The sequence below is a fragment of the Sturnira hondurensis genome, unplaced genomic scaffold (assembly GCF_014824575.4).
Source record: "Sturnira hondurensis isolate 20B ecotype Veracruz unplaced genomic scaffold, ASM1482457v3 Scaffold0013541, whole genome shotgun sequence".
Classification (NCBI taxonomy): Eukaryota; Metazoa; Chordata; class Mammalia; order Chiroptera; family Phyllostomidae; genus Sturnira; species Sturnira hondurensis.
Window position 1 is genome coordinate 1,617,657 of NW_028086172.1, and position 26,966 is coordinate 1,644,622.

The following is a 26,966-nucleotide window of genomic DNA, read 5'->3' on the forward strand; positions in this document are numbered from 1 at the left end:
GCCTCCAGTAGGGGGCATTAGATAGGCAACCACACATTGGTGTTTCTCTCCCTCTCTTTCTCTCTCCTTTCCCCTCTCTCTGTAAATAAATAAATAAATAAATAAGCCTTAAAAAATGAACTTTTAAATATAAAGCCATATAACATCAGTAATGCCTAGGACAGCACATTGTATATCAGTAAACATTACTTAGTAATAATTTTCCATTTTACTTTTAATTCTGAGTTTCTCATTTTATTAATGGAGTTTATAAATTAACTTGAAGCCCTTCATTTTGAAATATTTTGGAATATATTTGGCTATACTTTGTTGTATGTGTTGACACTATTTTGCTTATCTTAATATATTTGGAATTTGTAACATTTAAAATTTTCTTAGTATTTTATAACTGCTATTTAGTTATAAGTAATCAAAATTGATTCAATATGATCTGATGTCAAACAATGATGTGCACATAATTCAGAAGTAATAAGTCATAATTGTATCCTTTGAAAATAAATGAAGGATTTAGTAGATATTAAGAATTTTTTGAGCCCTGGCTGGTGTGGCTCGGTGGATTGAGTGCTGGCCAGTGAATCAAAGGGTCATGGGTTTGATTCCCAGTCAGGGCACATGCCTGGGATGTCGGCCAGGTCCCCAGTAGGGACCTCGTGAAAGACAACCACACATTGCTGTTTCTCTCCCTCTCTTTCTGATTCCCTTCCCCTCTCTCTGAAAATAAAAAATAAAATATTTTTTAAAGAATATTTGAAATATTATTATCTATTGATTATCTTAATGTACCAAATATGATAGATAAATATATAATCAGTGCAGAAATCAGACATCAGACATAACATATGTGCATGTTATGTGCATCCAATGCTGCTCTCAGATCCTTACCAGTGAAATTTTTTCAATGGTCAACGAGTGCTTGCAAAAAGACAGTTTGGATGCTAACTATACTCTAAAGTTGGAAGAAATGAAAATGAGATCTAACAGCTATGTCTCATACTGTATTTCTGCATTTTAGATTTCCATTCTGACAGTGCCACCGGAGGAAGCAGGAACTTCTGCCATCCGGGTCATTGAGTTATGTTCTTCAACTATGACATGCATGAAAGGCACATGTAAGCACAGCAGTCTACGTATTTGTCTTTTCTGTTTGTTTAGGCAGTAAAGAGGGCTAATATTGTTGCAGTTGTCAGGGTTGTGTTTATACACTTTTGCCATATATATATATATATATATATATATATATATATATATATTCATTTACTTTTAAATTATTTTATTGTTCAATCCATATATATATATATATTTATTCACCATTTTTGTTCACACAGCATATGTTCATACAGTAAGTCAGATCATACCTTCCTCTTCCTTCTAAACATTACTGTGGCTAAATCCTCACAGGCACTATTGTTACATTCACTGGTGAAAGAATTTCTGTGATGTTCCAATTTGGTCTGTAGTTTTTTTTAAGCTTATTGGAAATATAGTTTGAGGAAATTTATTTTCTTTGTTGCTACTTCTGTTGTTGACTTTTCCTTAGAATGCGTAATCCTGTTATCGAACTTCTACCATATCTATAAGTTCTCAGTTTATTTCTCTTTAATGAGACTAAAGTTAGAGACTACGTTATCTGTTCTTTTTCCTATATGTATGAAAAGTTGTCTCCAGCACTTTCAGATATTATGCCTTCTGCAACATATTTCTTAGAGGTGTTTCAGTAAGTATAAATCAGTGAGCATATATTAGCTGTCACTATGCCTAGGCCTAAACTGTGTACTTATGGGGATTTTGAAGAGGCAGAGGCTGACATGCCTGATTTGAAGTGTTCTCAATCTTCTGGCACACCTAATGGAACGGGACAGTATTAACCAAGTACAGTGCACATTTCAGAGTAGATAAGGATGAATGTGGACTATGCCCTGGGCTTCAGGACTCACAATGTAGGGGGCCAGTTAAAACAAACACAGAAGTAGCTCTAAAAGGCAGAATGAGTTGGAGATATACCAATGAACTGTGGACTCCAGAGATTCACAGGAGGGAAATGTGATATCATTAGCTAGAATTATTTTTCTGTAAACTTAATATTGTTTTACTCAAACTGCTGTAAGAATTATGAGAAGTGGAAGAATAATCTGGTTGGGCATGTTTGTAGTTGCTCATTGGTGCATTTTTAGGATGGTTGTTTTAAATCTTCAGATAAGTCCAATAGCTGTGTCACATTGGCATCTTTGAATTGTCTTTTCTCATTAAAATGAAGTCATCCTGGTGCTTAACATAATGAGTAATTTGGGGATGATGCTCAGTTGTTTTGTTAGGTTATAATGGGGCTTAGATATCACCCTGTTTGAGCAAGCCTTTTCTGACACTGGTCTGGAGGGGAGAGGAGGGGCCACCTTGTCATGGTCAGGTTTTAGTGGAAGTCCTGGTTCCCCACTCGGCCTCAGCTGGCAGCTGGAGCTTGGAAGTCTGCCCCATTACTGCTGAGTGATTGTCGTGAAGGCCTCCACCCAGCCTCCACTGCTCCCACCCTGGCTAGGAGGAGTGCCTTCTTACTGCCCTCTGACCCCCATGTGGCCGCGGACACATTACTCCCTCAGTGGTAACAGACCTTGACTCGCCATTCTGCTTCCCAACTCCACCCCATTGGGGGAAAAAGCAAGAGAAAAAGGAATGAACAGAAGGAACTATAAAATGCCCAGGAAACAATGAACAAAATGGCAGTAAGTGCATACCTATCAATAATTATTTTAAATATAAATGGACTAAATTCACCCGTTAAAAGACAAGAGTTGTTGAATGAATAAAAAACAAGACCCGTGTATATGGTGCTTATATGGTGCTTACGAAAGACTCACTTCTGCTGTGCATATATGATCAATGAATTTACAACAAAGGAGACAAGAATATGCAATGGGGAAAGGGCATTCTTTTCAAGAAATGATGTTGGAAAACTGGACCTCTGTCTTATACGATACACAAAAATTGACTCAAAATGCATCAAAGATTTGATTGTAAGACCTGAAACCATAAAATGGCAGTAACCATGAAAACATAGCAGTAAGCTCCATGCGGTACTCTTACCAATTTTATTTTTAAATATCTTTCCTTTTTTAAAGAGTTTATTTATTTGTCTTTAGAGGGGAAGGGAAGGAGAAAAGGAGAGAAATATCAATGTATGGTTGCCTCTTGTGCGTCCCCTGCTGGGAACTGGCCTGCAACCCAGCCATGTGCCCTGACTGTGAATTGAATTGTGATCCTTTGGTTCACAGGCCTGCGCTCAATCCACTGAGCTACACCAGCCAGGGCTCTTAACAATTTTTTTATATGACTCCAAAGGCAAGGGCAACAAAGGCAAAGATAAACAAATAGGACCATGTCAAATTAAAGTGAAAGAAACCATCACTAAAACAAAAAAGAAAGTCGTGAAATGGGAATAGAAGGAGAGTACAGAAGGAGATTACACTATTAAAGACTTTTAATGTCTAAATTACAAATGAGTTTTAAAAGTCTGGGAACAGGCACAAAGCATAGCCCCCCAGTAAGGTGTTAAGAGCCAAAATATAAAGAACTCATACAACTCAAAAAGAAAAAACAATCATTCTGATTAAAAAATGGGCAGATCATCTGAATAGAGATTTCTCTAAAGAAGACGTACAGATAAACAAGAGGCAAGTAAAAAGATATTTAATATCATTAAATATCAGGGAAATGCAAATCAAAACCTAATGAAATACCACCTCACATGTGTCAGAATGGCCATTATTAATAAATCAACAAACAACAAGTGCTGGTGAGATTGTGGAGAAAGGGGACCCTAGTGCACTGTTGGTGGTGCAACCACTGTGGAAAGCAGTATGGAGACACATCAAAAGATTTAAAAAAGAACAGCCATATGATCTAGCAATTTCACTCCTACGTGTTTATCTGAAGAAAACTAAAACACTAATTTTAAAAGATATATGCACCCTCATGTTCATCTCAGTAGCTGAGATATGGTAACAAACTAAGTGTCCACTGATGGGTGAATAAGATAAAGAAAATGTGTCAGGTACATATATACATGCAATGGGATATTACTCACCAATAAAGAAGAATGTACTCATATCATTTGCAACAACAAGATGGAGCTGGAGAGCATGATGCTAAATGAAATTAGCCAGACAGAGAAAGGTGGTACCACCTGATTTCACTTACGTGTAGAATCTAATGAACAGAACTAGCAAACAAATGAAACAAAACCTGACTCATAGACAGAGAACAGATTGGTGGTTGCCAGGAGGGAGGGTGGTTGGGGAATGGGTGAAACAGGTGAGGGGCATCAAAGTGAGAAGTACAGGCTTCCAGTCTTGAACTAAGTCATGGAGGTGTAACTTACAGCAATTACTTACAGTGATTTTCTGTGGTGACAGGATAACTGCACTGACTCATTGTGGTGACCATTACACAGAGTATGCAAATGTTGAATCATGATGTTATGTACCTGAAATCAATATAATATTGTATGTCAATTACTTTAGTTGCAAAAACAGGGAGTCAGACTAAAGGATTCGTAAAGATCCCATACAATTTGGAAACCCTGTGTCCTGATTTTGCATGTATGTAAAAAAAGCCACCTGTTCTGTTTATATGTTTGATAATGTGACATTTCTTTTAAGCAAAATGGCTAAGATTTTATTTTTCTAAAGACTTCTCCAACTCCAGCCTTTTCACTTCTTCATGGTAAAAATCTCATTGATCATTGCTATAGCTCAATCAATGTACCAATACAAAACATGCACTATATACAGATTGACTAACTTTGGTTTTGTAGTCCCAGTCCTACAACTTAAACCTGGAAGGTTGACTGAAGGAGAAAAATTTGAATTTATTATTTATATTTTTCCTTGTTATAGAGAAGAAATTAAATTCTTTTATTTTTAAATCTTGTATGCTTTATTCCTATGATAAGATGTACTATTTAAAAAGTCCTAGCTAAGGTATTTATCTTTCACCACCTGCCTTATTTCACTTAGCATAATGTTCTTCGTTCCATCCTTGCTGTTGTGGAGGGTGGGAGCTCCTTTCTTTCTGCTGCGTAGTATTCCATTGTGTAAATGTACCACAGTTTTTTGATCCACTCATTTACTGATGGGCACCTAGATTGCTTCCAACACTTGGCTGTTGTAAATTTTGCTGCTGTGAATATTGTGGTGCATAGGTTCTTTTGAATCGGTGTTTCAGGATTCTTAGGGTATAACACTGGCAGTGGAATTGCTGAATCAAAAGGCAGTTTCATTTTTAGTTTTTTTGAGGAAATTTCATCCTTTTTTCCACAGTAGCTGCGCCAGTCTGCATTGCCACCAACAGTGCACTAGGGTTCCCTGTTCTCCACATCCTCTCCAGCACTTGTTTGTTGATTTGTTGATGATGGCCATTCTCACAGGTGTAAAGTGGTATCTCATTGTGGTTTTAATGTGCATCTCTGATGGCTAGTGGTGCTGAGCATCCTTTCATATGTCTCTGGGTCCTCTGTATGTCCTCCTTGGAGAGGTATCTGTTCAGGTCCTTTGCCTCCTTTATGATCAGATTATTTGTCATCCTGGTGTGGAATCATGTGAGTTCTTTATGAACTTTGGAGATAGAATACCATATGATTTCATCTATAAGTGGAACCTAATCAACAAAACAAACATCTCAGAAAAATAGAAACAGCGGCATGGAAATAAAGAACAAAGTGACAGTGACCAGAGGGGAGGAGGGAGAGGGACAATGGGGGAAGGAAGGGGAAGAATCAAGGAACATGTATAAAGGACACATGGACAAAGACCACGGGGTGAGGGGAGGATTGAATGTGGAAGATGGGGGAGGGGAGGGGAGGGGACAGTAACTGGAAAAATGAGGACAGCTGTAATGGAATGACAATTAATAGAAAAAATAAAAAGTCCTGGATAATAGTTATAATAAAGCTAATTCTTGATATAATATATAACAAGATTTAAAAAATACATCAAGATAGAAACTGACATTTATTTCGTTTGCTTGCTTTAATTACTTAAATAAAGTGTGTCTTCTTTTTTTTCCTTCCTCCTTTTCTTATACTTTGTGCTTGTTCACAGACTTTTTGGAGTAATTTGTAACCTGGATGTTAAAAGCCCTTAATGCGCCCTCCCTAATTGAGAGTCATTGGTGTGACAACTAGTCAGGTGTTGTTCCGCCTTTGGTAATTAACTTCCCTGTCTTCTGAAACACAGCTGGTCTGATAATATCACAGAAGGCTTCAAACAGCCCTTCCCATTCTCTCTATTTTATTTTTTCTGTTTCAAGTTAGTGGGGAAAAAAAGAGTATGTGACGTATTTATTTTCTGTATCCTAACCTGTTCTCTGCTCATTTATTTTCTTCTTCGGAAACTCCCTGTTACAGACAGATGATGTCTTAGCTTACAGTGTTATACAGTCATTCTCTTAGGAAGTAACTATTTTTACTTCTAAATCTCTTTTAAGTTTTGTATTTTCCCTTTAACTTTGAATAAAGTGTATCCTTAACAAGATTTTTATATTTACCTAATTATTGCATCACAGAAAAATTTCATAATTTCTTCAGTCAAGCACCAGAAACTGAAAATGCTGAATATTCAGGGTGTAAGAACCCACCGTTTGAGGGAGGAGTATATAGAATTTGAATTACTCATAATTGAAAAAAATTCAGAAGAATCTGTCTCTATTATGATTGTTGACAGAGGTCTTTTTACTATTCTATCTGAATATTCTTTTTTTCTATATGTCAATTAGCACTGTTGTAGATTTTTCATATTTATACTTATATTTATACTTGTATTTATACTTACTACAGTGTTGCACTATTAATAATCATCCATGTGGTCATGGTTTTTAGAAATCAAAAAGTAAAATATAATATTTAGCAAGAATGCATTCTAAATACTGTTTAAATTTGACATTTTTTAATGATGAAGTAGTTTTTATTGAGACTTATTTTCCCTTCAAACAATTACTTAAGTAGACAGATACATCTAGACTTTGGTCCCATTGTATAAATGGCAGGCATGTAATCAGCACTGCCAGCTGAGTGGAACCAGATTCCTTCACTTGCCCTAAAAATTGAGGTTGTAATGATGAAATCCGGAACTCATTGTTCTTCCTGTTGGAAAAATCACTTGAAGATAAATGTTGGCAACCACTGTAACTAATGCAGTTATACCTGAATAAATCAAACATAATCAAAATATATACCATTGAGACTTTGTGTCTGTACCCATTCCTCATAGGTAGTAAAATGAAATTTATAGAGAGTAAATGATGTGAGATTTGGTGATTTATAATTTAGTTGTTTAACAACGAAGTGTATTTTAAAGATATATTATTCATGAGCAAATTAGCTTATTCTTAGATATACTAAGAATAAGCTATATACTCATTACAAAGTTAAGACTTTTAGAGAAAAGGTGGGGATGCTTTAGTAAAAATTGAAGTCTTTTTATTTTTAGATGAGATTGGGTGCGTTCAAGGTGGTATGGTAGATGTTAAGCCTTTTTATTTTTAAATACTGGGTTAAATCTAGTAAAGTCTAGTGTTCATTAGCATTGCAGTCTATATATACATAAAGGTTAACATATTCCTTTGAAAGATGTTACTGATTACAAAGGTATTTTATACCACTTAAGCTTGAGAAGATGACAAATCTAAATTTTCATAGGTACTCTGCTCTTATCTAATGAAGATTTGATGTTGCTTTCCAAGCACACACTAAGTATGCACTTATTGACTAATTCTGATACTCAGCTTATCTTTAACTTTCTTCAGCATCTACTGCTCAAATTCATCCATTCTTTTTTAAATTAAATGTATCGGGTGACATTGTTTTCACATGGTCATATGGGCTTCAGGTGCACATTTGTATGACACATGGTCTATATATTGCACTGTGTGCCCACTACCCAAAGACAAATTGTTTTCTGTCACCATAGATTTTACCCCCTTTACCCTTCGCTACCGCCATCCCCTTCCCTCTGGTCACCACCACACTGTTGTCTGTGTTTGTGAGTTTTGTTTTTCTTATTTGTTCATTTGTTGCCTTCATATTTACATCCCACATATGAGGGAAATCATATGGCTCTTAACTTTTTCTGTTTGACTTATCTCTCTTAGCCAAATATTCTCAAGGTTCATCCGTGCTGTCACAAATGGCAGTATTTCATCCTTTCTTATGGCCAAGTAGTATTCCACTGTACACATATACTGCATCTCCTTTGTGCGTCATCTGTCAGAGGACATTTCGGTTGTCTCCATGTCTCAGCTACCATGAGTAATGCTGCAGTAAACACTGGAGCGCATATATGTTTGTAAATAAATGTTTTCAAGTTTTGGGGGTAGATACCCCAAAGAGGGATTGCTGGCTCATATGCTAACTATTCTTAGTTTTTTGAGGAAATTGAAATGCCCATCAAAAAACCTCCCACAAAATAAAAGTCCAGGACCAAATGGCTTCACTAGTGAATTCACCACCAGCACTGGTAAATCTTAGTTTTACCTTAAAAGTCATGTGGATTGTCCACTCAATTATATATTTGGTTTTTTAAATTACTTTATTGTTGTTCAATTACAGTTGTCTGCATTTACCTCCCACCACTCCCCCCAACCCCAGCCAAATTCACCCCCCTCCCTTGCTTCCACCCCTTGCCTTGGTTTTGTCCGTGACTTTTAAGGTAAAACAAAGATTTCAAAGAAGTTATGAATTTACAGTCTATGTTGACTTTGCCTGTTAGGGGTATTTTGATGGAAGAGTTTGACAAACACTGGATAATTTGAAGCCTTTCAAGGGAGGGTTAAATAGGAGCTCTTAAAGCTAGGGAAAAAATGACTGATCTGAGTGTCACTGGAGCAGGAGTGTCAGCGAAAGGACCATTAGTAAACTGTAGCAGGGCCAGAATCCGGAAGGGTGTGGCAAGAATGGAGAATGTGGAAGAAACAGCAGCATTCACTTAGGCCCCATGGAGATGTAGTTGATGAAGTTCAGAGGGAAACACGTGAGGAGTCCAGCTGGCTCCTCGTCTGGCTGAAGTGACTGCTGGGTAGAGGCGCATGAGAAAACAAGCAATGTCATACATTTTTCTGAGAGTGGGAACGGGTACAACTTCTGTGGAAGGGTATTTGTGATGTTGACTAAATAAAACAATGAGCAATCCTTTTGACTAAAAAAAAGAAGAAGAAGAAGAAGAATTTTCTGCTCCAAAAACAGATTTCTCACCTGCAAACAGACCAGGAATGCCTAGCAGAAATGCCTTCTAAGAAAACTGGAAATACCATTTGTTCAAAATAAAAGTGTTTTAGATGACTTGTTAAATGAGCTCTTATTATAGTAGAATTGAGACTTAATTGGGAAAGGTTTGAGCGCCAGTTGGATATACCCATTAGTATGTAAACACTGGTGAGTGATACATATATTTAGCACCCATAGTATACTGTACTCTTCCCAGGTGCATTCTTCAGGTAGCTGAAATGTATTCTTTTGGGGCTAAAATTTTTAGTTTTTTAGAAGTAATTCTCTTTCTAGCATGTCTCACAGACTTCCTTGTCATTTGTATTGAACATATGAAACATATTTTAACCTTTTCTTATAACTGAGGGATATAGTGAGCATTAGTTATTATATCCCATTGTAATCTGGTGATGCCCTTGAATTGAGGCCTATTGAGATGTTTAGGCCTATCTGTTCTATGCTAAATGACCCCATACCACTATGCTTTTATCATTTCTTGCATCTACATTTTATATGTCTTCTTCCAGCTGTTTTCATGCAGCTGTCAGAATGTTCTTTTCTGGCAGCACTTTTCACTGGACTCCCTCCCTGCTGGTTGGCTGTTTCTTATCTGCAGAAGTCCAGAAAGCAGGGTAGCCAAACTTGTTGAAATTTCATGTAATGTGACCAGACCCAGGTTCTGAGTTTGTGGTTGTGGTAGTCTGTGGGCATTATAACATCTACTTTGAGTGTGACATGCCTTTTTTAGGGGCTGTCTGGGGCACACCTCCTGGTTTGTGGTTGTGTGTAAAAGATGTCAGTGTAGGTTAAGTTGGTATTTTGGTACACAGATAGGAAATGATTGTTAGCCATTCGTGCGCGGCTTTTCTAAGCAACCCTAAGTTAGCCTAGTTACTTTTCTTTAAAAAAATAGGGTTACAGTTTTAAATCTAAATCATTTGAAGTTTCCTTCTGCTCAGGTTATGTGGTTCAAGTTATTGAGGTTTTTAAATATTTGAAATTTATTTATTGTGTTTTCCAAAAATGAAGTCATTTTTTTCACTCTTGTAGTTCATCTTTCAGAACATACCTGATATCTGTGTTTTCTACTTATCCTTTCTTCTATCCTAAATAAATCTAATATAGGATTTCTTTTCTTTTAAAATCATTTGTAAATGAGCAAAGCATTATCTCTGCAGTCCTTCTATTTCACATTTAGTTCACATACTTTATAGTATCTACTCATATTCTAGACAGTTTAAAATCTTTTTTGTAAATAAGAATTCATCAGTAACAGCTGTTTTATTCTAGGATTTGATGTTACAGAATGTTATTTGTGATATCATTATATATTTCTGAATATATAATGTGAGTATATATACACATGTGTATAAAATAATGAGTAATCAAGAATTTTATGTACGTACTGGTTTATATAATCTTTTCTGCTTTTATGACCCTATAAAGAAAATGTTATTTACTTTTCATAAAAATGACTCTAGATAATGATCTAAAACAATCATTGGTGCGTGCTGTCTTGTATTTGTTGTTTTTTGAAAATGTGATGATATAAATTTTTTTATTAGTAGTTTCATGATCCACAGATTTGATTTTACAAGTAAAGTTATCATTACCCATGATCTCTAATTGACATTCAAAGGTGTTTTTTATTAAATTCTATTGAGAAAGCACAAGCTGCCTCTAGAGTTATTCTGGAATTTTCCAATGGATGGATTCAGAAACCCACTTGTGTACCCACATGTCATCAAACTCAGTTCCTCACTTGGTACCATAAAGAAAATGTGTTTCTGTCTTACTGACCCAGTCTTATATTCTTACATGGACCACATTACGTAAGTTACATTTGGCCCTCACACCTATAGGAAAGACAAGTTATGAGTGACATTGATCCTTATATACAGCTGTCTTGTATTCCTAGTTAGGTTGTATAACAATACGCATTTGCTGACTAGCCCGTAGGTAAAGTTTCTTTAAATGCATTCAGAACAATGTATGGCTGCTTGTATGGAGTGAGTGGCTGCTGAGTGTGATAATCTCAGAAGCTTCAGGAACAGATTTTCTACTTTCCTGGGCGAGTGTTTACTTAGATTTGCGGTGCCACAAGGTTTTGGTTTCAAATTTGTCTTCATTGAGAAAATCATGGCTAGTGACTAAGGAGTTCGAATAATACAACTCCAGAGGTAGAAAGAGGTCTGGTAGATAAGCTCACTCCACCTCTTCCATTTAATCATGAGGATGCTGAGGCCGGAGAGAGAGACTGACTTAGCAAGTACATACAGAGAGCCAGTCATACCAGATCTGCGTTACTGTATCACCCTGCTGCTATATATTAGACTGGTCATTTTTGTCACTTTTAAATGTGTTCATTGTTGTACAAATTCTGAGTAGAAATCCCACTTCTCTTGTGTTTAAAAGTAACCACCTTGCCCTTACTGGTGTGGCTCAGTGGATTTAGTGCTGGCTTGCAAACCAAAGGGTCGCCGGTTCCATTCCCAGTCAGGGCACGTCCCTGGGTTGACAGGCCAGGTCCCCAGCAGGGGGCGGGTGAGAGGCAACCACACATTGATATTTCTTTCCCTCTCTTTCTCCCTCCCTTCCCCTCTCTCTAAAAATAAATAAAATCTTTAAAAAAAAGAATTGCTATAAAAATTTTTAAGTACCTGGTGGGTCTCTGACTTCACCACTAGAAATGTTTGCCAGCACTCCTTCAGTTGCACTCCACTGTATTATAGGAAACAGAAAGGACCCCGTCACTCCAGTGTGTTCCTGTTATAGAGAGTCAGCATCAGTGGGTTACCACTAACAAACCTGTATGTTAACCAATGTCACCCCGATAAATTCAATAGAAAGGAAAAAAAAGATAGTTTTCAAAATACACTTTTGTATTTACATTACCGTTTATCTTCTTTTTCCCCAGTCCACATTAATTGAATAGGAAAGAACTGGAAAACTGAGAACTTTGACATGAACATTGGTATTTTATGCGACTGTGAGATGAAGGACAGCACAGTTTCTCTTGAGTGTGGTATCAGGCATTTCTGTCTTTGTAGTTCTGTATCCAGTATCTGGAGAGTTTAAACTCCCTCTTGCCAAAGTTATATAGCACTTGAATAATTTAATTAGGAATCATGTTGTTGTGAAAGTTGTTATGCCTTTTAAATTAATTAGTGCCATCCTACCATTGGATTTCAGCACACATGATTATTAAGAGTCCCTCCATTTATGCCTAGATATATATAGAATGGTTTAATGTGGAATGATTTTGGTAACAAGATTTCCATTTTGACATTGGTACTCATGATAGACTTTGAAGTATCTTCCTGGGGTTTTAAAAAGAAGTCTAGCAGTCTGAAATAAACTTTTAGGGAAAAAAAGTGGGTGTATTTTTGTAATGGTGTTTGGGGAAAAGGAATTTCACAGTATATACGGCTCTCTGATATATTCTTTCTGTCATAATTCTGTCCCTCCCAAGCCCTTTCCAGGACTGTAAGAATTTCAGCTCTTTAGAGATCCCCTCAGTCCTTTGTTTCAGTACATAGAACTTTTCCTCTTCCCTTTACCTGTGTGTGTACGCCTTTAGGAATTCTAAATGCATTAGGCTACAGTACTCGCTTCTGTGAGGGGCTGTTTTTGGTACATGATATTCTCTAACCCAAACATTCTCTGAGGTACCAAGACCCATGGTTTTATACATGCAAAAGGAAGTGATTTGGAATTCCTGAAAATATTGTAGACTCTTTTAACTTGGGCCATTTTAGGGACTTTCATATATACATGGGACTTTCATATATACATATATATAATATATATATATATATTAGGGACTTTCATATATACATATATATAATATATATATATATATATATATTATTCAGACTAAGCCAACAGTATTTCCCAAAAGAATTTCTTAGAAAACCCTATAATGAATAGATGATTTCTTGTTAACTTATCAGTAAAGTTTGTATCAATGGTTTCTTCTGTGTGACGAATGTGAAGTGTTCTGTTCATAAATAAATACTTTCAGTCCTTTTTACACAATTATTTTCCTCAGCAATCCTTTATCAACCCTTTTTGGGGAACATTACAAGGGTTAGTTCAGTTCTTTCCATGAATATATGCTTTCCTAAGTTTTTTCTACTCTGTTGGTTTTACAGAATGAACCACCAATTGCTACTTCTTCTTGGGCCTTAGTGTTTCTATCATGGTTGTAAGTTAACATATGTTTTGGCTGTTGAGTTAACAAACACAACGTATTGTTATGGTTTTTCTAGATTATAAACCCTGAAGTCAGGAGCCGTGCCTTGCTCCCCAGCTTAGTGCCTTGAATCTGAGTATACAGTGAAATTCGCGAGAAGCAGGAACTCAAACTATTATTTTTTTTAAACAGATTTGGTTCATTTGACTTGTACATCTTCTAAAACAGCAAGAGAAGATTTAGAACCAGTCGTGCAGAAATTGTTTACTCCAGATATGGAAACGGACATAGGTAAGAACAATAATCATAAGCAATATTCATGATGACCTGTAACATAACCACTGTACTTCTTTTAAGTATCCGTGAAGGTTATGCAGTCTGAACTGTGAAGTGTTCAGCGATGATGCTTACGTGTTTTATTAGGATGATTGAGCACATTCTTTTCCTAAAAATGGAAAAATATTCCCTCTATAATGGTAAAGGAAAATTGACATCACACACAATATATATAATTAAGTGCAAAGGTTGTACATTTAGATGTGTACAGAAAAAAACACTGCCAGGAAATCTCAATTTGGACAAGAATACAGAAATTTATTTTTATTTTTTACTTTCCTTTCTCTTATACGTGTTGTATTAAGAGTGTCTATTTCTTTACCAGAAAATATGGTCCTCATTTATGAAAAAACATTGGTTCAACTGAGAGAAGGTTAAAATGTTCATTGACAAATGTAGTAATACTTCCTAATTGCTGTCTTTTAAATGCATAACATGTTAGTGACCTGATAAATATTTAGTTCTCAGAATAGATACACCACTATGCTACTTGTTCATGGTGGAAAACTGCTCTTAACCACAGATTTTTACACTTACCTCTCTACATTATAGGATAGTTCTTGTAGTTGTGAATGGAGCAAATTGTAGTATATTCTGTATATAAGTGATTAAAACACAGCCTGGCAGACATTCATTTATATGAAGTGAGAATGATTTTCATTGTAAGATTTTCATATCCACTGGAATCATATCCAGTTTCCTCAATAATTAATTCATATATCTTCATTTTCTTTGGATTGTTACTTTTGTTCAGAAAACCATTTATTTACTCCTACATATTATGTCCTTTTAGTTTGTCTCATTTGTGTCTTATTTGGCAGAGGTAGTGTGTCGATGGTCATTTATATTTACGTAAGAAAACAAAGTGCTCTTCTCTGGAGCTAGTAGCTAATAAATCAGTAACTTCTTTTTGAGCTGCCTGAATTGAATTCTACAGTCTAAAAATTATTTCCCTTTAGTTTGGAATTTACTTTGTTTTGCATTTTCCCTTTCTTCATTGGAAAAATCTCATATAAATATTTAGATTATTGTTTAAACATTTGATTGCAAAGTTATGATCCATGATCATATTCCTAAACCAATTTGGAATCATAATTTTATCCTTGGCTTTAATTAGTTTGCTTACAAAAGCTCTGACTCCCTTCTTTATTTCTGAAAATTGTAATAATTTTTGTTTCTTTTTCTTGTGTGGTAGTCACAAATAATACACTTAATTTGACTCTTGTATCATTGTCCTTCACCTTTCAAATGCATTTCATTTCCTTTTTTAAAAAATCAAGTCAGAAATTACATGTTCATTCCTTAGCATCCGCTAGGCATTTTAGATTTTTAAACATTAATCTTAATGTTTAAAGTGATCCCATTTGAAGTGATGTATTGTGTAGGGCCGGAGCGAAATTCTTCAGTGAGAACTCCGAGCTCAGAGGGGTCCTCAGGTGCACCGAGGCACTGAAAAGCTACTTTTCACTGACACATAGGCCTTTTTATCATCGGGATGAGGTAGTGGTCATATTTTAATTAAAATGTCAGAACAAATACTGTTGGAGTTATTGAAAATGAATCACCAGATAAAGTGAGCACTGGGCCATGGCAGGTCAGAGAGGCAAAGTCACCTGGAGAAGAGAACTCAATTCATTTTCCTGCCTAAACCGGGAAGAAGGAACTTTGTAGCAGTATGAACTTTTACTCCATTACAGCACATTCCTCTCTATAGCAAAAGCCCCTCTTTTTTACAGATTGATGGCTTTTATTGTTATGCTATAACCATGATATCAAATCTTATGCATTAGGGCATTTTAAATATTGTGTTTTAAAATGTGTGCCCAAGGGCCCTGGCTGGTGTAGCTCAGTGCATTGAGCAAGGGCCTGCGAACCAGAGGATTGCGGTTCGATTCCCTGTCAGGGCACATGCCTGGGTTGCAGGCCAGTTCCTGGCCAGTTCCCGACAGGGGACACGCGATACATGGTGTGTCCTTGGCAGAGGCAACCATACATTGATATTTCTCTCCCTCTCTCCTTCCCTTCCCCTCTAAAGATAAGTAAATTAAATATTTAAATAAATAAATAAAATGTGTGCCCAAGGAATAGCTTTGTTTAAGCTCATTTTTTTCCTTTTGATTTGAGATCTCTGTTCTGTGTGCCACTGTACTTCATAAGCCTTTGTGGCAGTCAGCTTATTCACTGGACAAAGAAGTTTATTTATTATAAAAGATGATCTTCTTGCCCTGGCTGGGTGGCTCAGTGGGTTGGGGCATCATCCCGTACACCAAAAGGCTGTGGGTCTGATTCCTGGTCAGGGCACATAAGCTAGATTGTGGGTTTGATCCCCAGTTGGGGTGTCTACAGGCGGCATCCAGTCAATGTTTCTCTTCTCTTCTCGTCTCTTCTCTTTTTTCTTCTCTCTCTCCCATTGATTTTTCTCTCACAAATCAATAAACATATCCTCAGGTTAGGATTTGGAAAAAAAGATAACGTTAGGGGGCAGAGGGGTTGAGCACAAAGGAAAAAGGACTCATGGACATGGACAACAGTGTGGGGATTGCTGGGGGGAGGGGATACGGGGGCTAAATGGTAATGGAAAAAATACAATAAAGATTAAATTTAGAAAAATTTAAAAGGGTAATATTTTCTTCTCAAATATGATAGTTCTTTGCCATTGTATCTGAGAAATTCCAGTTGGGTTGTGGAGATTTTCCCCCTATTACTTCTCTTACTTACTTTTTCACATTTGAGGCATCAGCCAGAGCTGTTGGCTTATGCTCTGTCTTAAGAAGTAGTTCCACTGATACTTCCAAGAGCCCTACTGCCCAGGCTTCTTTAAGAACATCACAACTCTCTAAACCCTTCCCTACTTCCTTGTCCAAAGGAATCCCAAAAGGTTTATGTTTAATGAACCTGATTTTACAGGTGAGAAAATTAGTGATTGCTCATAATTCCTATTTGCATTGGATCTTTTTTTAACTTTTTTATTGCCTTGTTTTCCATTACCATTTATCCCCCTTCTTCAGAATATCCTTCAAAGCACTCAGTGAGCAGTATGTTTTACTCTCACTATTAGCTAGAACTGTCCTAAGTGGTCTCTTATTTTACCCAGGAAATTGGTAGTTTTCATATGACCTGAAGCAATCATCTCATTGCTACTAGATGTTGAAATGTCTGCAGTGTAGTATCACTGCTGCATCAGCTTCCTTTTTCCTTTCACTGTACATGGCATATAGAATTACCTCATTCCATTCTCGCATTCATTTGCTCTCTCCAAAAAGCAGCACCTCCTAAAAGCAGAAATTCCCCTTATAGGTATTTTTTTTTGATCTGAGATTCATCTGTTTTATTATTATTTTTTAAAATAATTTTTTATTTAATTCTTGTTCAAGTACAGTTTTCTGTCTTATACTCCCAGCCCTGCCCGCCCCCCCACCCCATGCTCCCCACCTCCCTCCCACTTCCGCCCCCCACCCTTAGTTATTGTCCATGTGTCCTTTATACTTGTTCATGTGAGTCCTTCCCCTTTTCCCCTATGATTCTCTCCCCTCTCCCCTCTGGACCCTGTCAGCCTGTTCTGTATTTGAGTGTCATTGGTCATATTTTGCTTGCTTGTTTGTTTTGTTTAGATCCCTGTTAACAGCGATATCATATGGTATTTGTCTTTCACCGCCTGGCTTATTTCTCTCAGCATAATGCTTTCCAGTTCCATCCATGATGTTGCAAAGGGTAGGAGTTCCTTCTTCCTTTCTGCAGCATAGAATTCCATTGTGTATAGGTATTATTTTTAATTAAAGTTACTGCAGTGACTTTGGTTGATAAGGTCACACAGGTTTGAAGTGGACGTTTCTGTGATACGTGGTCTGTGTATTGCACTGTGTGCCCACCACCCAAAGTCAAATCATCTTCCGTCACCATAGATTTGACCCTCTTTACCCTTTAGTACCCTACCCAGTCCTTCCCTCTGGTCACCACCGCACTGCTGTCTGTGTCTGTGAGTTTCAGTTTTATATCCCACATGAGTGAAATCATATGGTTCTTAGCTTTTTCTGTCTGACTGATTTCACTTGGTGTAATATCATCAAGGTCCATCCATGTTATTGCAAATGGCAGTATTTCACCATTTCTCATGGCTGAGTGCTATCGCATTGTAGTTTTCCACCACATCTTCTCTATCCAGTCCTCTATGGAAGCAATATTATTGTGATGTTGGTAGCTGGCAAGAGTGTTAAGCAGTTGTTGGACTGAGAAGTCAAACCTTTTGTCTTAATTCCCTTTTGTATTTGTTGTGTCTAGACTCAGTCAAGGTTACCACAGTCTCCTTCTTTTGACCTCATCCTACTCTGCTGTCCTACTGAAACACTTCCCTCTCCCTAAACACAGCAGGCATCTGTGGACCATTTGCTGCTTTTATTTGGTGTGCCACTGTTGATTTCCATCTGTCCCCCTTGTTTACCCTGTGCTTACCACAGTTTAATTCGCCCAAGCTCCTTTTCTAAATAACCTCTTACTATCTAGTCCTTCACACCGTCTAATTGAATACAATGAGCTGTTACAGATAACCAGTTCTACTTCTGACCAGTTGATTATATTTCTAGCCAACCTCCACAAACTTAATATTTTGTGACAATTGTGTACTTCCCTTCCTGCATGTTATTTTCCCAGCCATATCGCTGCCTTCCAACTAACCTCAAAGAAAGATGAAGCAATTATGTATCTCTTCAAGGGTTTTAAGGTCAAAGCCTGATAACTCCCTTGTATCTAGAGCATTTATCTTCAGCCTCTGTCAACTTTTCATCTCCCTCACAGTCTCTCTTCAAAGCTTCAACCTATATGAAATTCCTTTCCTATAACTTATTGGATTATTCATTTCCCCAACTTGTATTTAGTGAAAACCCTCCACTGACCTGGAATTTTCATGAAATGCATGCTCTGTGTGCGTGGTCAGAAGCACACTGGGCAGTAATAAAAGGACATCTAGGCTCCAGCCCCTATTAGCAGCGCTCCTGGAGTCTCATGTTAGAACTCACAGGCAGCAGGTTTAATTTTCTTCCTGCAAGATTTAATGAAATTCAACCTGCCAATCAGTGCACTAAGAGCCATATGGTTTGAGCTGTGAAATATGAGTCCCTTGTGTTCCTTTATTTTGTCAATAAATGGGTTTTGCCGCCTAATTTGTGCTAATCTGAAGTTAGTGATACATTATGCTCACAGATCTTAGTACTAGAAAGGGGTATCTTGAGGGATCACTTTTTACATTCAGAGTTTCTTCACCCTATCACACTAATAATTATGGATTTTTCAGGATGAACTAGCAAATTAACATATGTAGCATTGTTATAGTAGAGATGTTTTTAGTTAAATACCAGACAATCCTATTTATCCTGGGGAGTGGAGCATTCTTGTTAATTGAATATCATAATTAGCTGAGAATTTCTCTACATTGATTACCAATTTTTTTAAAAGATTTTATTTATTTATCTTTAGAGGAAAAGGGAAGGAGAGAAGGAGAGAAATATCAATGTATGGTTGCCTCTTGTGAGTCCCCTGCTGGGAGTTGGCCTGCAACCCAGGCATGTGCCCTGACTGGGAATCGAACCGTGATCATATGGTTCGCAGGCCCACGCTCAATTCACTGAGCTACGCCAGCCAGGGCCATTGATTACCAATTTAACAATAAGAGTTAATCAACTAGGTAATTATACTTTTAGAATTTTCTTTATGATTCTTAAGGTTCCTCATGGTCTTGGGTCATCTGTATACAGATCCATTGTTTTCATTATAGACAATTGGAATATTTTGTTTAGATTCAGACTAAAAAAATTATGTACTCAATAAATATTTTAATAGTGATATTTTTGTTTTCAACCAAAGCAAATTTAATTATAACATGTATAAGGAAGAGAGACAGAAATGTAACTATTAAGGTAGCAAGGAATAAGCTTTCAGTATTGAGGTAAATAAGGCTTTTCAATAAGCACATTATACTCTGATTATGAAGATAGGATTAAAATCAATTCAGAAATTTTTCATTGAGCATCTCTTGGGTGCTAGGGCCCCATATGAGGAAACATGAAAAAGCAGGTAAAGGCCCAAGTGCATTTCATCTGTGTATCTGCAGCGCTTAGCCCAATCTCTCACATGCAAACATGCTCACTGTTCACTGAGAGACTGCGCTAAAACAAATTGCAGGTTCCAACCTTATTTCTGTTACTTGTCTGTCAGTTCCCATTAATTTTGTAATCCAGTAGGACAGAGAGTTAGTGAATTAGAACATCAAAGTTTGAATCCTGTATGTGCTATTTTTTTAAAGATTTTATTTATTTTTAGAGGGGAAGGGAAGGAGAGAGGGAGAGAAATATCAGTGTATGGTTGCCTCTTGTGGGTCCCCTGCTGGGAACTGGCCTGCAACCTAGGCATGTGCCCTGACTGGGAATCAAACCGCGATACTCTGGTTCGCAGGCCCGTGCTCAATCTACTGAGCTACACCAGCCAGGGCCTGTATGTGCTATTTTTAATGACAGCTTTATTGAGAGATGATTCACATATCATATAATTTACTCAGTTGAAGTGCAAAATTCAGTGTTTTTAAATATATTCATAGAATTATTCAAACATTACCGCAGTCGATTTTACTATATTTCCATCATCTCCAAAAGAAACTCATACCCATTAATAGTCAGCCCCCACCGTGTCCTCCCAGCCCTTGGTACCCACTAATCTGCTTTTGGTTGCTGTGGATTTATTGGACACCTCAGAATCCGGTCATATTCTCCACTTACTATATGATTTTTTTTTAGATTTTATTTATTTATCCTTAGAGGGGAAGGGAAGGAGAGAAGGAGAGAAATATCAATGTATGGTTGCCTCTCGTGAGTCCCCTGCTGGGAACTGGCCTGCAACCCAGGCATGTGCCCTGACTGGGAATCAAACCGCGATCGTCTGGTTCGCAGGCCTACGCTCAATCCACTGAGCTACACCAGCCAGGGGGTGATTTTTGAAGTTGGTTTGTCAATGTGAAACCTAACAAAACCAATTTATGTTATCTTCTTCAGAGGTATAATTTAAAAATGAATGTAATCATAAACTCTTGGGTACTGGTGAGGAGAAATAATAGAAACCCAAGGGAATACAAATGGAATTAAATCTAGGTAATTTACTAATCATCCAATTGATGTTAAAAATCTAACTTGTCTTAGGTTGAAAAGCCATTGCTTGAAATGTCATGCACATGTATTAGAGTATCTGGATGCAGATTTACTATTGTTTATATACAAAGCTGTGATTTCCTACAATATATAGTCATGGCTTTGTTCATAATTGACTACATAGTCTGGTAATTGACAACCATATTGTGCTTTAGAAGTAAGTCCAATTTATGTCTACGTTTAGAAAATGAAGTTGAAAAGCCAAGACTTCTATGGGCTCTTTACTTCAATATGAGAGATTCTTCAGACACCAGCAGGGACTCTTATAATGATTTACCATCCAACGTGCATGTCTGCTCTGGCCCAGACTGTGGTTTGGGAAATGATAATGCAGTCAAACAGGTAAGGTGTTCTGTCTTGTGTTAATAACTTCGTGTGATACACAAAGTGAAATGTTTTCTTTCTCCTGTGGGAGGTGGGAAAAGAGACAAGGAAAGCATCTCATTTAATACCATCTCTGCAATTTGCCCTTCAACTTTTTTCTGTGCACAGCAAAGCTGCTTTAAATGACTTTAAATAATAGTATCAGATGTTTTTACTCTCTCAAATGTAATGACGAACTACAAGAGATCATTTCTGAGTTCCATTGTGGCAGTAAAAATGGAAAATGTTACAAAGACACATTCAGAAAAATGGATTTATAGTGCCAGTATACTGAAGAAACATTGTTTTGAGTATCAACTGTTGGTCTGTCCACATACTAGTTTGAAAGACACAACCTTTTTTTTTTGTCTTCGTTAATGTGAAGCGGTCCAGCGTGGGCTGACACAAACTGCCAGTAGGGAGCTATGATTCCATTAAGCTGATGATTCATATGAATATACCAATACACTTCTCTGCACATGACAGAACCTGAAGAGCAGAAAATCTCTTTTTGGAAACATGAGTCCAAACTTTTCAAAGACAGTTGGCACATCCATCAATTGAATCAGGAAGTGGGTACTTTACCATTGTTCTAAGGCCACAGAAGGAAGTTTCATTTCCATTGGTGACAGGCATCTTTTTTTTAAAGATTTTACTTATGATTAGAGAGAGGGGAAGGGAGGAAGAAAGAGAGGGAGAGAAACATCAATGTCTGGTTGCCTCTTGTGCACCCCCTACTGGGGACCTGGTCCACAACCCAGGCGTGTACCCTGACTAGGAATTGAATTGGCCACCCTTTGCTTCACAGGACAGCACTGAATCTACTGAGACAACACCAGCCAGGGCAGTCTCTGCTGTTTTATAGAAAAGGATTCAGAAGTTGAGTTAGCATTCCCCAAATCATAAGACCACACAGTGGCAGAGCCAGTATCCATGCTCAGCTAGCTATTCAGTGCCCATGATCTTAACCATTGTGCTATATGCTCTAAAGCCCAGGGGGAGGAAGGGTGTACCAGAAAAGTAAATAGTTGAGGAAACAATGAAAAATTTTCTTCATTTGAACAACGACTTGCTAAAGTTATTATATGCTAAATTAGACTATCTGGGTGTCACGAATAGGCTCTAGCCATAAATTATATAAAGAATATGAAGGGAAATTATATTTGGATGGACACTTAAAATGACTGTCCTTAAATTCTCAACTATCTAAACACTTGATAAAGAATCTAATCGAGTACATTACTCTTGAAGGCTGGACCTGAATGCATGCATAGGATTGGAGGAAGCAAAGTCATGGAATTCTGAAAGCAGGGTTTACATGGCCATGTATATACTGGGTCAAGTTGTATAGACTAAATAGATGGGGTGTAATCCATCTCTTTTTTAAACGATACCAAAAAGGTACGTACATTTTACAATGATGTCCAAAAACTGTTGTGTTGTCTCTCCCCTGGCCAGGCTCAGGCACTCTTTCAGCAGATCTGCCCCAATGAAGACTTCTGTCCACCCCCTCCAAATCCTGAAGACATTATTCTGGATGGAGACAGTTTACAACCAGGGGCTTCAGAATCCGCCGTCATACCTGAGGCCAGTTCGGAGACTCCCAGGGAAAGTGCAGACCTAGGGAAGTCGGAAGAGCCCTCTGAATAGCAGATACACATGCAACAAACTGTATACCCCAGAGTCTTCTTGATTTACAGACTGTTTGAAAAATCTTAGAAAGCAGCAGTGGATTGTCATACAAAACTACTGACAGAACCAGGCCATAGAAATCCAAAGGGGGATTTTCCTTAAAGAGGTCACTTCAAGAACACACAGTACTTGTAAAGCACATTGACGCACCTGCTTTAAGGTACCAAACCTGTGGAGTTACCAAGATAAGAATTACAAATGGATTGATTCCCAGGAATACAGCTTTGGAGACTGAAGTGATCCTATGCATTGTTGGTAATTCTGTGCCCTTAGGACCGCTTTTGCTTTGCCACTTTGGATCTTTGTTTGGAAGCCACATCTTCAGAATCAGCTCACTTATTTCCTTTCATTGTTTGTATTATTCTTTCTTTAAGGGTATGAGCATCACGATACAAATGATTAAAAAGCCTATGTCAATATAAGTGAGAAAAACTAAAGTACCATACTTTTCCATGTATAATGCAGTTTTTTGCCCAAAGTGTTGAGGGGGATATAAGGGTGCGCATTATACATGGGTAGTACCTGAAATACTTTGTATCTGTTCTTGTGTTTTGCAGTTATGTTACATGAAATTTATAGTACCATAAATGCTAAACTTCCTTTATAATATAAAAAAGTAACTAAATGTAAATGAAGAAAAAAATTGAATTAAAAATTAAAACGAAAGATGTTTTTCCTGAACGTTTGAGCCAAAAACGTGGGTGCGCATTATACACGGCAAAATATGGTATTGTGGTCCAGCAGGGACCTGTATTTGAAATAGAGGTTTGGTTTTCTTGAAAAGTATTAAAATACAAATATTAAAATAGATGTTTTAACAAAGAAATTATGAAGCCGTGACTTAGTGTTTTTTAGTACTAATTTTTATATGTGAATCATTTCCACACTGAGAAAGCTCAGCACTGAAGAAAGACATGTAAGGAAAGATTTCGATAGGCCCATTGGATTTTGGTAATTCTGTAAGAAATTATCCTAATTGTCTGTGGACCTAATTTCGTGTGAGCCATGCTACACTACTGATGATGTTAGGCAAATTGTTTAACTTCTGGGCCTTGATGTCTCCATATGGAAAGTTGAAATAGTCATACCTTGCCTATCCCATAAGAATGATTTTAAATATAAATGCAGTACCATCTTTAGAATGGTTTTTTGGAGAACAAATTGTTTCTAAATTTTGCCATCAGCTTGAAAGTGACTCAAAAGTCTTAGGTAGCAAATGATTATTGATAGCAAATAATTGCTGTCAACTTCCACAACACTGTAGATTATGGTGTTTTTATTGCACTAAGACATTCATAGTCTTACAGACCGGTAAATACAGTAACATGTGAAATTCTGCTTTTGAATCTTAACAAGGAACACACTTCATAAGGATAATTTTTTAATATTTCTCTTCCGGGAGGTAAACCTGAAACCACCCACGACTCTGAGTAGAGTATAACATTTGGTAAATTCTAGAACGCCCTTAACATAAAATGTCAGGGTGGTACCCAGGAAGCAAATCTAGTGACAGTGACTATATTGATTTTTTTCCAAATGCCAGGCTCTGATGGCTTACTTTTTTGAGCAATAGTTTGGATTGAACAACTTATTTCAATATATAAAAACATAAAAAGTTTCTTGGTGCGCAGTCTGCCCAGTAATGCCGAGCACAGAGCCGTGACTGCGGTGCACAGCCCATGGGTCTTGCAGCCTTCTGCTGCAGGAGCTCTGACCTCTGCAGATTTCCAGGAACTTTCCAGGAAAGGTAGCTCAGTCAGGTCCCAGACTTACACTAAATGGAAAGAGCCAAGGAATGTATCTCTCGCCTCACCTTTCCAACCTCCTACAGATAGAGGTGAATCCAGGTGCCAGGAAGGCCTTTCCAGCCTCTCAGGCTACTCCTCCTAATTCTTCCGCCCTCTATGCAGCCCCTCCCCTCTTTCTTTAGTTCCTTCTTCCTCTCTTCTGTTTTTTGCAATACTGTTCAAATCAGGGACAAAAGACTCACATGATAATCTACTGTGTTACATGGATTCGGATCTTTCTGAAGTCATAATGTTTCCTGAATTCCAAGTAAGCATGTGCTAAATGCTCAGTACTACCTATTAGCCCCCAGGCATTGGCCCTGCCCCTCAGTACCAGCAATATATAGGGTTCCAGTGTATGAAAGTATTGAGTTGGAATACAATTGCACTAAGTTGCACTAATTAAGATACTGTACTTTGTCATAGTCTTAGAGTTAAGGTCTCTTGGATAGAGCATGCACATTTATATACGCAACCAAGCACAGTAGGCCAAGGATAGTCTGTGGTTTCATCCATTGTGCAGCATCAGGATCTCTCTTCCAGGTTATTAGATCCTGTTGAAATGTTTTAAAATCTCCTAAATATGATGAGTGATGATTAAGATATTACTCAACTGTTAGAAACATTGTGTTAGAGAAAGTTAGATATTTCCTGTGTCTCAAAATGTAAGTTATTTTAAGAGCTTTCTTTTCAGTTATCTTCATGGTAGCAAATAAATATTTGTTCATTGTTTAACTCAAAAAAACAAAATACTTTTCCTTTTGTTGTAAAATCGTAAGCCTGAAGTCAAATGAATAAAATTAATATGTTGTACATGATGCAGAAATTTCAGTAACTAATGTTTTAAAAATTGCTATTATCAAAGAATTCTGATTCATGTGTTTCAGGTATTTAGTTATGCATGCTTCTCATTAATCAAAATTGATAATACCATTCAGTTTAGTGATCAATATGAAACCAGTTACTAATCCTGTTGCTACTGTATTTTTGTCTTGTTAGTATGCCTGCCCAGAAAAACAAATATATAAACATATATAATACACGTATATATATTTTTATAGGAAAACTGAGTTTCAGTCTTCCCTATCTCCTGTGATATTTAGTTCCTGTAGTAAAATCGCAGGGTTAATGATTAACTTTGGAACGGTAGCCCTTTATCTAAAATAATGGCTGTGTTAATGATTAACTTCTACCACAGCCATAGTTCCTTAGAAGGCAGCCCTTCTCCTCAAGACCCAAAGACCTCAAAGTATGTTGTTGGAATTGGATTGCTGAATAGTAGTGATCCTTTAAAGCAGGAATGAAATCATTTTCTTCCAAAAGAGTTATATACCGCTATTGGTATTCAATCATTCATCTCTCTACTCTTGGTTAGTTGTCTTATATGCATTTCAAAAAGCATGAATGTATGATTATTCATACTTTGCATACTGTAATAGTAAGTTTGTAAAGGAAATAAAGAAAGGTGTTTTCAATGCCTTTTGGGCGTGGTATCCTATTTTTTTATATTAAAAGATTTGTATATATGCCAAGAAATTAAAGACTGTCTTGGAAATGATTTATTTGTTGACATCAGCTTATTATTTAAACACTTAATTGTCCAGCTGCACACTCTGTTTTGTTTCTAGGCATTTGTCAACTGTGTCTGGTTTGTGAGAAAGGTAATCAACTGGTGCATGGGTGTGGTTTACCCAGTGAACTGTTCTAGATGCCAGTATCAGACCTCATTCTCTTTAAAATCACTGCTGTGAGGCATGGGCTCTGACTTTACAGTACATTGATTGCCTACAAACTGTTCTTACATTTCACTTGGTGTACAAGCGTCTGAAATGGTTTCCATACTTACTTGGTCAATGAGCACCTTTTTTTGCATGTGTCCCCAGCAGCCTGCATGCAACAGACGGGACTGATGACTTTCTTTTCATGCAGAAGTCATTCATTCAACTCCGATTTGTTCTTGAACCAAAATACTTAAAGAAAGCAGAGTGACATCTTCCCTCATTTCCAGGTAGTTTCTAAGCTTCTCAGAACACATGAAAAAGATGACAGGACTGTTTGCAAACTGGCAGTTTATCTATGAGATTATTAATAAATCAAGTTTAAGAAAGGTAAGGTTAGTTGGATTGTCAAACAAGTAGCTATATTGTCCTTTA

The 26,966-nt window shown here is 37.2% G+C and overlaps 1 protein-coding gene across 1 annotated transcript in view; it reads left to right on the top strand.

Moving 5' to 3' along the window:
- CHM (CHM Rab escort protein) overlaps positions 1–26,291 on the top strand; it is a 146,526-nt gene extending 120,235 nt beyond the window's left edge. Inside the window, exons 12-15 of the mRNA XM_037061878.1 lie at positions 1,013–1,109; positions 13,638–13,736; positions 21,156–21,313; positions 22,793–26,291. Of these exons, the coding sequence (XP_036917773.1) occupies positions 1,013–1,109; positions 13,638–13,736; positions 21,156–21,313; positions 22,793–22,984 (546 nt within the window). The 3' untranslated portion in view covers positions 22,985–26,291. The remainder of the gene's footprint in view (positions 1–1,012; positions 1,110–13,637; positions 13,737–21,155; positions 21,314–22,792) is intronic.
- The last annotated feature ends 675 nt before the right edge of the window (positions 26,292–26,966 follow it).